Consider the following 12,025-nt stretch of genomic DNA (forward strand, 5'->3'; position numbering starts at 1 on the left):
AATAAGATATTTAATTTAAATCTGAAACTAAATTAACTACGAAAATAAATTGAAAAGTCTTATTGTTAATCGAAGGAAAAGCTATTTGGTTAAATAAAAAGTATGTTTCATTACATTTATATACATTGTATATATGTGTAATTAATTTTGTTCATGATAATTCATTCAAATAAATCAATACTTACGTTTGAACAGTTCCGGAAGATGCCACGGCAATGTAAAGGAGTGGCATGCAAGAAATAGACCAAACGCCACCACGAGCCGCATCATCTTCAGAGACATCGACAATAATGATGACAGGAGCTAACACTTCCGTTTCCCATCATCATTTCCGGTAGGAAAACACAATACTCTTGTTTTTAGATATATTATTTGATGAATTTGCAAAAAAACATGTTTACATGTATAAACTTATGTTTTTATTTAATAACATGCACAATAATATTTTTGTAAGTTTAGATTAATGTTACTTCCTTACTTTTCGAATGGTACAGGGCAAATTAATGTCTTATACTGGGAAATTTCACCTCACTTTTAAAAAAAAATCGGTATTATTGCTTTTGCTCATTTCGCTCTAATCCATAATTGTTGAATATAAAAATTAGCTAACTTTGAATTAAAAATTATACAGTAAGAAAGGATGGCAATACACTGTAGATGATTTTAGATATTGGCTGTCTCGCGCGTTATCAATAGTCTACTACAGATCGTATGTGGTACTGGGTATTGTTTGATAAAGTAAACATATTAAAATCAAAATGTAGTTTTCATGTGAGTTGAGTACGGACGTACCCATGATATCAGGTTTCTGCAAATCAAAATGACCGAAGAGTAAAATATAACCAAAAGACTATCGCTTCTCTCAATCATGAAACGAATGCCCACAACATACTTACCGTATGAAAACTTATCTTTATATCTCAAACCACACATTTTACCGGTAAATAAACGATTTTCCAAAATATCATATTCGATAAGTATCATATTCGATAAGTACACACACACACACACACACACACACACACACATATATATATATATGTTCTATATATACATTATTTGTCGAAATGCGCATCTGGTGCATCAAAATTGGTACCGTATAAGTTTTACATATATATATAATTAATTAAATCTAGTGAGTTCGTCAAATACTGTATCTGGGAATAACAATTTATAAATTGAGAGTGGTTGAATAAAAGGTCAAGGTTAACATTATCTTCTGCACTTATTCAGTGCTACTTTGACTATTGCTCGTCTGCTTGGTATGAAAGCTTATCTAAATCCTTGAAGAAAAAGCTACAAGTTATTCAAAACCAAGCAATAAGATTCATCTTAAATCTGAACCCCAGAACTAGTATAAATTGTGATATTTAGATTCAATAAACACACTCTGTGTAGCAGATCGTATTAAACAATTAAGACTCAATCATGTCTTTAACATCAACCATGGTCTTGCACCAAATTATTTACATGAGAAATTTGACAGAAATGATAATGCTACTAGGGGAGCCTCCAATTTTAATTATCATGTTCCTAGGGTTAGGGCCTACAATAGTTCAAATTTTTATTATCATGTCATTTTAAACTGGAATTCTCTTCCTTTGGAAATAAAAAATATAGCTAATAGAGCTAGTTTTAAATCTGCTGTCAAGTTGTATCTTACAGAAGAAGCTCGTAGGAGGGAAGAAAGCATTTATATATAATGTTTTTTATAGTGTATAATGATATATTTTAAAAAATATTTTGTATCAATATATAATCAAACAATGTACATAGTTTTACTTAATTTGGGCTAGGAAAATCATCTAATGCTCGATCTTATTTTTGTCTATGCTGTCTTAGTCATACATAATCCATAATTAACTTATAACATCTTAGGACCTCATTGGCAATAAGCAAGATTTATAAATTGCTTTCATGGGTTATCCTAGGCAAAGATATATTTAAAGTATATAATTTATATTGTCTGTGATAAGACCTGGTATTGTGATAAGCATGTATTTTGATAATGATGTTTTTTGGTGGCTATAGCTGTGATCATATCTGGAGTGATAATGTGTACATATGATAGCAATGTGCCAAAAATTCATTTGTGATCCCTAATTGACATTATTAATGTATTGTACAATGTATATGATTGAGATTTGTAATTTATCACACGCTTTGACTGAATAAACATTATATATATATATATATATATATATATATATATATAATTATATATATATATATATATATATATATATATATATATATATACACAAAGCACTAAAATGACCAACGACACGAACAACCAGATTCCAGATTGTCAAATTTTCGGGACGACCCGTCCCTTCTTCAGGACAAACGAAAACAATTACATAATGTGGCCAATATCAACAGAGAATAATAACAAAAACTACATATAAATACATCTAGCACTACAACTACACCAATCTACAAACGTATTTACAACGCAGACTACATGTTTTTTTGGTCTTTAGGTTTGCCAATCAATGTTAAAAGCGGAGCGAATTAAGACATGCGTTATTCGTCAAAAGAGCTGAATGTATGTTCGTTCGCCCTAAAACGCGTTCGCCCATGACGCCGTTCGCCCTTATTCCCGTTCGCCCAGAGTCCGATCGCCCTAAAACTTGTTCGCCCATGGTCCGTTCGCCCTCTTATTAAGTTGAATGTCTGAAACATAGGAATTCTTAATTTTTCTATACATATTTTTCTATAGATGAACCAAAAAAAATATTTTTCACGTATACAACGGGTCTTAATAATGACCTGTCATACCAAATACCTGACTAACAGAAATTTACGACATTTGAAGGTTTTATATTAAATTTTGTAAGATATATTCCTGAATATGAATAAAAATACATTAGATTAAAGGCTATTAGAAATAATTTTCCCAATTTTTTTAGTCATTCATGAGATGCACGGGGGGTTGACCTCTGCCATGGTGGATAGTAGTTTGATGAAGTTTCAAGTTCCATTTCCTATAAATCATTCTTGAGATCAAAGGACTGGTTTGTAGTTGAATATCAAAAAATTCTTCAAAGATAAAACCGGTGCTCATATCCATAATGGGCCTATTAACGTCTCAATGTCTTCAATATTGCTTTCAAAACATCGCGAATCGTTAAGAAAACAAAGGAGCTGATTCCCCAAATTACAGTATTAAAAATAACATACATTTAAACTAATTATGTCTTTTATAAACACTACAATCAGAATTAAAATACCAGTCTATTTATTTAAGAAACTTAAAATTGATAATTGCGAAAAAAAAAAAAATCGATACGTAATAAATGTCTTAAAAAATAAAAAAAAAAAGCTTAATATATACTATATACTATATATATATATGGCGAACGGGATATAGGGCGAACGAGGAAAAGGGCGAACGAGAATTATGGCGAACGGACTCTGGGCGAACGGACGGACGCGAACATGTAGAGAGGGCGAACGAACCTGATACCAAAAGAGCTGATCCAAAATGTAGGAAGTGATAAAAATAGATTTAATTAATCTCAACTGAACGAGTTAACCCTATTACATTGACAAATAGTAAAACTAACTCGTACCTAGAGAGATTCTATTTTAACTATGCATTAAGAATAAATAATAATAAGGAGAAAAAATATCATCACAAAAGAAAACAACTAAAAATAAACGATGTAAATGAATGAACACTATAAAAATGAAATGAGAAAAGAACAAAATTTGAGAGAAAAATAATGCAAATAACAAGTTTGAATAAGTAAACAAAGTGGATCAACTCCAAACAAAAACAAAGAATAAGCAACCTTATTTCATTTTTACAGTGTTCATTCATTTACATAGTCTATTTTTAGTTGTTTTCTTTTGTGTCGATATTTTTTCTTATTATCTTTTATAAATTATTTATTCTTAATTCATAGTTAAAATAGAATCTCTCTCGGGTTACCTTTACTATTGGGTTAGCTCGTTCCACTTTATATTAATTAAGTCTATTTTTATTACTTCCTACATTTTGGATCAGCTCTTTTGACGACTAAGGCATGTCCTAATTCTCTCCACTTCTAACATTGATTGGCAAGCTAAAGACCAAAAAACATGTAGTCTGCGTTGTAAATACGTTTGTAGGTTAGTGTAGTTGTAGTGCTAGATGTATTTATATGTAGTTTTTGTTATTATTCTCTGTTAATATTGGCCACATTATGTAATTGTTTTCGTTTGTCCTGAAGAAGGGACGGGTCGTCCCGAAAATTTGACAATCTGGTTGTTCGTGTCGTTAGTCATTTTAGTGCTTTATATATATATATATATATATATAAAGCACTTTAATCCAACCACACTCAACATCCAAAGTGTTGAATTTAATAGCAGATACGCGGTCAAATAAAAAAGGATATAAATAGCACTAAAAATGACCAGCGACACGAACAACAGTGAATTAATTCTCAAATTTTCAGGACAACCTGGACCTTCTCCAGGACGATAGAATATTTACATAGAAAATAAAACTGAATATAAAAGGAAACTAAAACTTCAACCAAACTACAAAAGCTGATAACGAACAAAACGTCTACATATTAAAATTATTGAGTGTAATATGATGCAATAAAAAAGTCTGACGTGTTCCCATCGAGCGTCAAGACAGATCTCTAATATTTGGTGGTCTTATCCGAAGGACCGTCCCATTTAGTCGCCCCTTACGACAAGCAAGGGATACTCATGACCTGCCTAATCCGGATCCCCACGGGATTGGGGGGGGGGGGGGGGGGGGGGGGGGGTTGTCATCATGGTTTGTATTAATGGACGTACCAAGGAATTCAGACTGGTAAATAGGTTTAAGCAGTACTTCTTTTTTTTTACGAGGAATACATAAACAAAGATTTTTTAAATATCATTTTTGTTGCAATAAACAAACTCCTCTTAGATCCGCCACTATCACAGTCGTATTATGACGTACATCAAAACGTAGACATGACTTCATACATCGTCTTATCCAATCGGATCACGCGCTCGTCTTTTTCCGTAACCGGTTACGGAAACAGCCGAGTAGTTATGATTGTGTCTTACCCTGCCTTCCATCAACATTGCATTGCGTTAAGCATTAGTATAGGCCTAATGGTGCCCTGTATTTTGGAGCTACATTGTAGGAGAACATAAGACTGGGTTGGTAATTCACGTAAGTTCACAACCATAGTCCAAGGTGTGACTTTGAGACATCTCCACCGTTTTTGACAAGGGACTTCTGGGATTAACGTCAAACAAGAATTGTGAAGATAACGAACAGTGATCAATCTCAAAACTCCTAAAAGCAATACAAAATAGACCGTTGGCCAATAAATTATCAAATATATAGGTCATCTCACGTTTTAAGACATGAGGCATATTTAAAGCGAACCATATAGCAACGTCAAAAAGTTCACAAAAACCGCATCATCAAAAGGTTCACAAAAACTGGTCGAAAACGATATAATGGTATTCATAACAATTTCATGAAACTCTTTCTTTACAATAATATACAAAATCTAAGGCAAATGAAATTGCAACTGCCAATGTATTTTCAACTTTATATTTGTAGTTATTTTCATCAGTCAAAATAATTTTCGAGGTCATACTTTTTGGATCATCATATTAAAAAGAAATATAAATATTTCATTTCTTTATAAAAGAAGGAAGGGATGTAGTATATATGCAATTTAGAATGTAATAGACTTTGATAGTATATTAGTAAAAGAAAGATAACTCCATGATTTATTGAAATTTAACGCCATTACTAGTTGTCTCCCTTATATTGTGAATACACATGCTTCCGGTAGTAAACAGTGATGAACCTTGAAGGGAAAAGAGTAGCAATTCATTTCCCATAGACCTCAATGTTAACCTTTGGCCCTCTCACTAATTAACTATATCGATTTTAAACAAATGACCGCAAACATTTCAAAGTTCATTCCAAGTGTTGATAAAAAATGACAAAAAATATATAGGGTCCCGTGCCTTTTATAGGCCATATTTGTACTTTTTTACAACACATAGCAATCTGCAGTAAATTACACACTTCATTTTAAGCACACCCCTACCATGGTAATTTCCTCAGTCATTTCTCGATTTTGTGCGATAATTTTTCATCCTGACAATTAATTTGAACCTCTATAATATTTCTTTCAATTCCAAATAATTTCACTCTTGATATTAGCCAATCACGCAACACCTAGACATTTATACCTCCGCTCAATCTTGGGTAAACTCCGTCCGGGTTGCGCATACGGGGGTTTGGTACTCTCATTCCTGAATGGTGTTTGTAGTGATATACGTCCATGAATCGGTTTAATCCGCACCGTGTATAATTAGATACACGACAGAAATGTCTGTGAAAAATAAAGAGAATTTATCGCATAATGGACTTGATAAAGAAATAACTGAAAACGAGAGTTATTGCCCTTGGATTCAAGGGGTTTCAAGACGATTTTTTTTACAATAACTATCGGAAAAGTTTCCAATAAAATTTATGTTCCTGTCATGCATAAATCTAAATAAATCATTGATTTGCAAAATCTTATGATGTCACAGGAGGGTGGAATTGTACTTTAGCGGTCCAGATTTAGTTCGAATTATTTCGCGCGCTTTTGTCATTAGAGCTCACAGTACGAGCGCGCTTTGTGCTGGCTCGCTATTACATGTATATTGAGGTAGATCAGGTTTCATCTAATATTGTTAAAGTCAAATTCCTTTCAATTCCGATGCAAATCATCGTGTGATATCAAAAGCATATACATGTATGCCTATACTGATATGTTTATACCAGTTTCGCAGCGTCTTCAAAACCTGGACAGCGGATCAAAGGATAGGAATCATGAGAGGTTTCTGAACATGAATCGAATATGAAGATGAACATGAATCTGAAACAAGTATCAAACTAATAAAAATGTACATCCCGATCCCGATGCTTAAAATACAAAAATGTTTAATCCCATAAAATTGTAAATAGATGGATGATATTCCAATTCCTTATTTAGCGATCTGCTTTTTAGATTTTGTTAATAGCGTAATATGTAAATTACTGATATAAGTCTTATAAATGTTCGTTATCCTATATTAACGCTATACAAAAGATAATGTTGTTCTTCGACCTGCCAAACAGGCACTAGGGCGGGCAGACATGATTAGGCAGGGTCAGGATTTTCAGTCGACCTTGACCTATTGCTACATGGGACGGACGCGCTTGAGAAGACATGGCATCTCTCTGTGACCCGTGTTTCGTCAAGGCATTGTCTGAAAATATTTAAAATCATCACCAAAAGACGATTTAAAAGGAGAAAGGTGTGTGTGTGGTGCGTGGTGTGCGAGAGAGAGGATGTGTGCTTGTATGAGAGGGGGGTATCTGCGTGGAGAGAGAGAGAGAGAGAGAGAGAGAGAGAGAGAGAGAGAGAGAGAGAGAGAAAGAGAATGTGTTCAGGTGACCTAAGAAGGAGCGTCTGAAATTAAAAGAACAGAAACGGTCTTCGGAATCGTATTCTGAAATCTGTGAAGGGGAAACATATGAATTAAATATAGACTTTTCATCCGAAACTTCAGAGATGGAGGACATTAGAGGAAATTCTGCTAAAATCGAGCTCCCTAACAAGGAAGAAAAGCAGGGGATTGAAAAGAATGGCACCCGAGCATTGTTGTAGCCGATCTAGAGACCACTGGAGTTTGAACATAATTTAAAACAAAGATTCAGTACCAAAATAAAATTAAATACAATTTACTGTTTTGGTAGAAAATTTAATCAATATGATTAGTTTATATATAAATTATACACAATGGAATTAAGAATTAAATATTGTGACGTTGCATTATGTAGTTAAGTTTACATTATAGTCTAATTTTATTTCAGCACGCGACAATAACATCATTCAAACTGCCGCTGACAGTTTTTCCATGTTCGTGCGACCAAACAATGGATTTATTCCACCATGCATGAATAAGCTTACTGCGATTAAAATGCATGGACTTACGATATATTGCGACATGAGTCCCGTTGTCTCTTTTGATACGAAAGATGCACAAACGAAGTTTGCCGAATGGATGGACAAACAGCCAACTACTATTACTGCAGCACATAACGCATCGTTTGCTGCAAGGATACTCGTTTCAACTTGCCACAACTACGGAGTAAACATTCACAGTCTTGGAGGATTGGCAGACACAATTATAAACAAGAAAATTCAAACCAGTCATCGTATAAGTTACAGGACCTTACAAAAGTACGGTACAAACACTCAGAAATAATCAGCCTATAGTTACAGGACCTTACAAAAGTACGGTACAAACACTCAGAAATAATCAGCCTATAGTTACAGGACCTTACAAAAATACGGTACAAACACTCAGAAATAATCAGCCTATAAGTTACAGGACCTTACAAAAGTACGGTACAAACACTCAGAAATAATCAGCCTATAAGTTACAGGACCTTACAAAAGTACGGTACAAACACTCAGAAATAATCAGCCTATAAGTTACAGGACCTTACAAAAGTACGGTACAAACACTCAGAAATAATCAGCCTATTATGACGTTAACGATGTACTCGTGTTGAAAAATATTCCCAATGTTGCAAAGCGCCTTAACGGTATTGCATTTTCCGTAGAACATGTTACCATTAACAATGAAAAACTTGCAAACAAAGTCAAACATCTTTATAGTGTCAGTACAATTATTAGCGAAAAAGTTTTGACTAAGGCTCACTGTACCAGCCTAGCTTCCAGTGAATTGAATTCCAAACATCTGTGGCTTGCATTCGACAGGGGCGGCGAGGAGGGACTGGAAAACATTGATGGGGGAATCCGTAAAACAAGAGCCGCGGCAAGAAATTTAATGTTTAGTTTTGAATCGTGTTGATACCGTAATGATGTTTTCAAGGGGTCATACGGCTTGGGAGAGAGAGCATTGTGTGTGTATCACAGGCACCTGAAGTGTGTATAGGCTTATATATGTACACCACCCCCACCCCACCAAATGAAAAAAAAATATACGAGTGGAACCAAACATTTATCTAAAATATGTGATTTCTCCGCCGATCACCTTTATAAGTCGTTCTGCAAAGTAAATTTCTACTTTCTGCAAGCTTTTGAGATGACCACTTGTGAGATACTAATATATGTAAAGGTCGAAGAAGATTCACACTAAAACAATATCCCCCTTCTGGGAAGGGGAGACATAAAAATGGAAACTTTCCAGCACAAATCGTGTCCATGTCCCTTTAACAGCTGTTTAAGACTTCCGGGTAGTATATTTGAGAAGCATCATCACCAACAGTGCAGAAGGTCGCAAAGATATTGCTGTATATTTTCACAGCAATTAACGCCAACAAATATGTTAACGTTAATAAAATTTAACAATGCATAAGTTTCCTTCATACATACATGTATAAAGATAACCAAATTTGCATATACAAATTATGGAAAATCAATGCTTCCCCTCTTCCATGATTTCACGTGTTTTATGACTGAAATTAATCCATGTCATATATTACATAAATTTCCTCGGGATCTTTATACGCTGGACCCTATAGAACCCCGTGTTTTAGCAGAGTCCTTATAGAACCCCGTATTTTAGCAGAGTCGGATTTATAACAAAATGACAGAGGTCACCTGCTCAATATCAATGTAGTAAACATTCAGCGATGACACTGACACGATGTACGTCAAGGTATATCGGACTGACACTTTTGGATTCTAGAAATGTCCACCTCCTTCGATTGGCGAGCAAAATTTAACCCAATCTGTATAGATGAGAGGCCAATGACAGGTTTCCAGTTGAATACTCACAAAGACATTCCAGTTCCAAATACAATCAAGAAATTTATCTTCACAAACCATCTTTTAATTTTCATTTACAAAAAGTTTTGAAAATGAAATAATGTAAAACTTGTACGGTACCAATTTTGATGCACCAGATGCGTATTTCGACAAATAATGTCTCTTCAGTGATGCTCAACCGAAATGTTTGAAATCCGAAATAACTATGAAGTTTTAGAGCTAAATACAGCGTGCCAAAAAAGTGGAGCCAAATTCGTCCAAGGATAAGAGCTATGCATGAGGGAGATAAACCTTAATTTTGAAATGAATTTCTAAATTTTATAACAGCAATTAAATATACATCCGTATTTTCAATTATTGAACCCTCTGAATCTTGTACCCTCGGAAATACCAGAGGTGGGATCAGGTTCCTAGGAGCAGTAAGCATCCCCTGTCGACAGGTCAAACCCGCCATGAGCCCTATATCTTGATCAGGTAAACGGAATTAACCGTAGTCAAATTCAGTATGCCATGAACGGCATAACAATCAGTATGATTATATGTCTACCAAGGAAATTGCAAAATACTGACTTTAAACAAGACTGTTGAAACCCCTGCGCCATCAACTTACTTGTTTGTAAGTAGCCTGTCTCGATTTAAAAACTGACCATACGCAGAACAAGCTCTTGCGTATCGAATCAGTTGAAAGATATAAACACCATATGCAGATGATAATGTTCAATTTTGAGGAAATATTTATTGACACACCTGTAGATAGTTTATGTCTGTCTCTCCTCCCACACTTTTCTAGTGAAGACTTTATTTTACAGAGAATTGGCATGAGTCTGGAAGATGTACACCTGGCAAAGATTTGGAATTTCTTCAATTTGTGCGACAATTTCAGGTTGTTGAACTTGGTCCGTTTTGAGGAAATCTTATATCAAATAAAGGACATGGTTTGTTCTTTTACACTGTAACTCCTCTCAAAGTTTTGAAGCTAGAGTCTTAATAACTTAAAAATGGGCAAAGTGCAAAAATTTTGAATCTCAACAATTTCTAATTTTTTCCCCTAATGTTTAAAATATTTACAGGCTGTTAAACTTGGTGAAATATTTTACGCTTGATAATGGCCGATACTAACTTTTACAGTTTTACAGATCATGGCTTTAACCCCCGATATCAGGTTGTGAGGGACGTATTATGTACCGCTTCCGGTAATCTTGTTATGAAGGTCAAGGTTACTGGAAATACTAGTTTGTAGGCTGATCATTTCTAAAGATTACAAGTCTCTATCGTTCCTCGTTCTACCTTGCTACTAGTTCGTATCCTCTTATCAATTCTGGAGATCCCATGTCTCTATCAATCCCTATTCAAGGACAAGTAACCTTTATACTAACTTGAAGGTCATCCTTTCTGTTGATTCCATGTCTCTATCAGACCTAGTCTGGTTCTGAAATAATACCAGTTTTGTGGTCAAGGTCACTTGTCCCTAATACTATTTTGTAGGTACTATCATCCTGGTATTGATTCTGAAGATCAGTCCCGGTCCCGGTTCTTTTATAGCAGTTTTATGGTCAATGTCACTGGCGTCCCTTCATCCCGATACTAGTTTGTAGGCCCAGACATTCTTTTCTCATATCCGGACTATAGGACTGTCAAGTTATATCTGTTGAATTTTGGAATTTTCCCCATAGAGTTTTATGAGACCCTACCTCCTTTGATCCCTCTAAATATACCCCAACCCACTTAAATCTGAAAACAAAAACATTTCTGCACAACTAGGTACACTGTATGCAAACGGGACATAGAAATATACTGTCCGCTCAATATATTGAGAACCCTTTGCTTGACAGACATCAAACTTGGTATACTGGTACAACTTCAGGAGTAGATGACTCCCTATTCATTTTGAGGTCACATGTTCAAAGGTCAAACTGGACATAGGAATATACTGACCACTCAATGTTTAGAGAAAATCCTTTGCTTGACAGAAAACAAACTTGGTACACTGGTACAGCTTCAGGAGTATATGACCCCTATTGATTTAAGGTCACATGGTCAAAGTTCAAACTGGACATTGGAAAATACTGTCCGCTTAATATATTGAGAACCTTTGCTCTACAGACATCAAACTTGGTACACCGGTACATCTTGAGTAGATGAACCATATTGATTTTCAGGTCAAAGGTTAAGGGTCAAACTGGACATAGTAAAATACTGTCTGCACAGTATATTGAGAACCCTTTGCTTGCCAAACA

At 34.8% G+C, this 12,025-nt stretch overlaps 1 protein-coding gene across 1 annotated transcript in view; it reads right to left on the reverse strand.

The window, feature by feature from the left end:
- LOC125660234 (uncharacterized) overlaps positions 1 to 292 on the reverse strand; it is a 54,837-nt gene extending 54,545 nt beyond the window's left edge. The window contains exon 1 of the mRNA XM_048892068.2: positions 186 to 292. Within this exon, the coding sequence (XP_048748025.2) occupies positions 186 to 282 (97 nt within the window). The 5' untranslated portion in view covers positions 283 to 292. The remainder of the gene's footprint in view (positions 1 to 185) is intronic.
- Between the last annotated feature and the right edge of the window lie 11,733 nt (positions 293 to 12,025).

Source organism: Ostrea edulis, chromosome 9, assembly GCF_947568905.1.
Source record: "Ostrea edulis chromosome 9, xbOstEdul1.1, whole genome shotgun sequence".
NCBI classification, from domain to species: domain Eukaryota; kingdom Metazoa; phylum Mollusca; class Bivalvia; order Ostreida; family Ostreidae; genus Ostrea; species Ostrea edulis.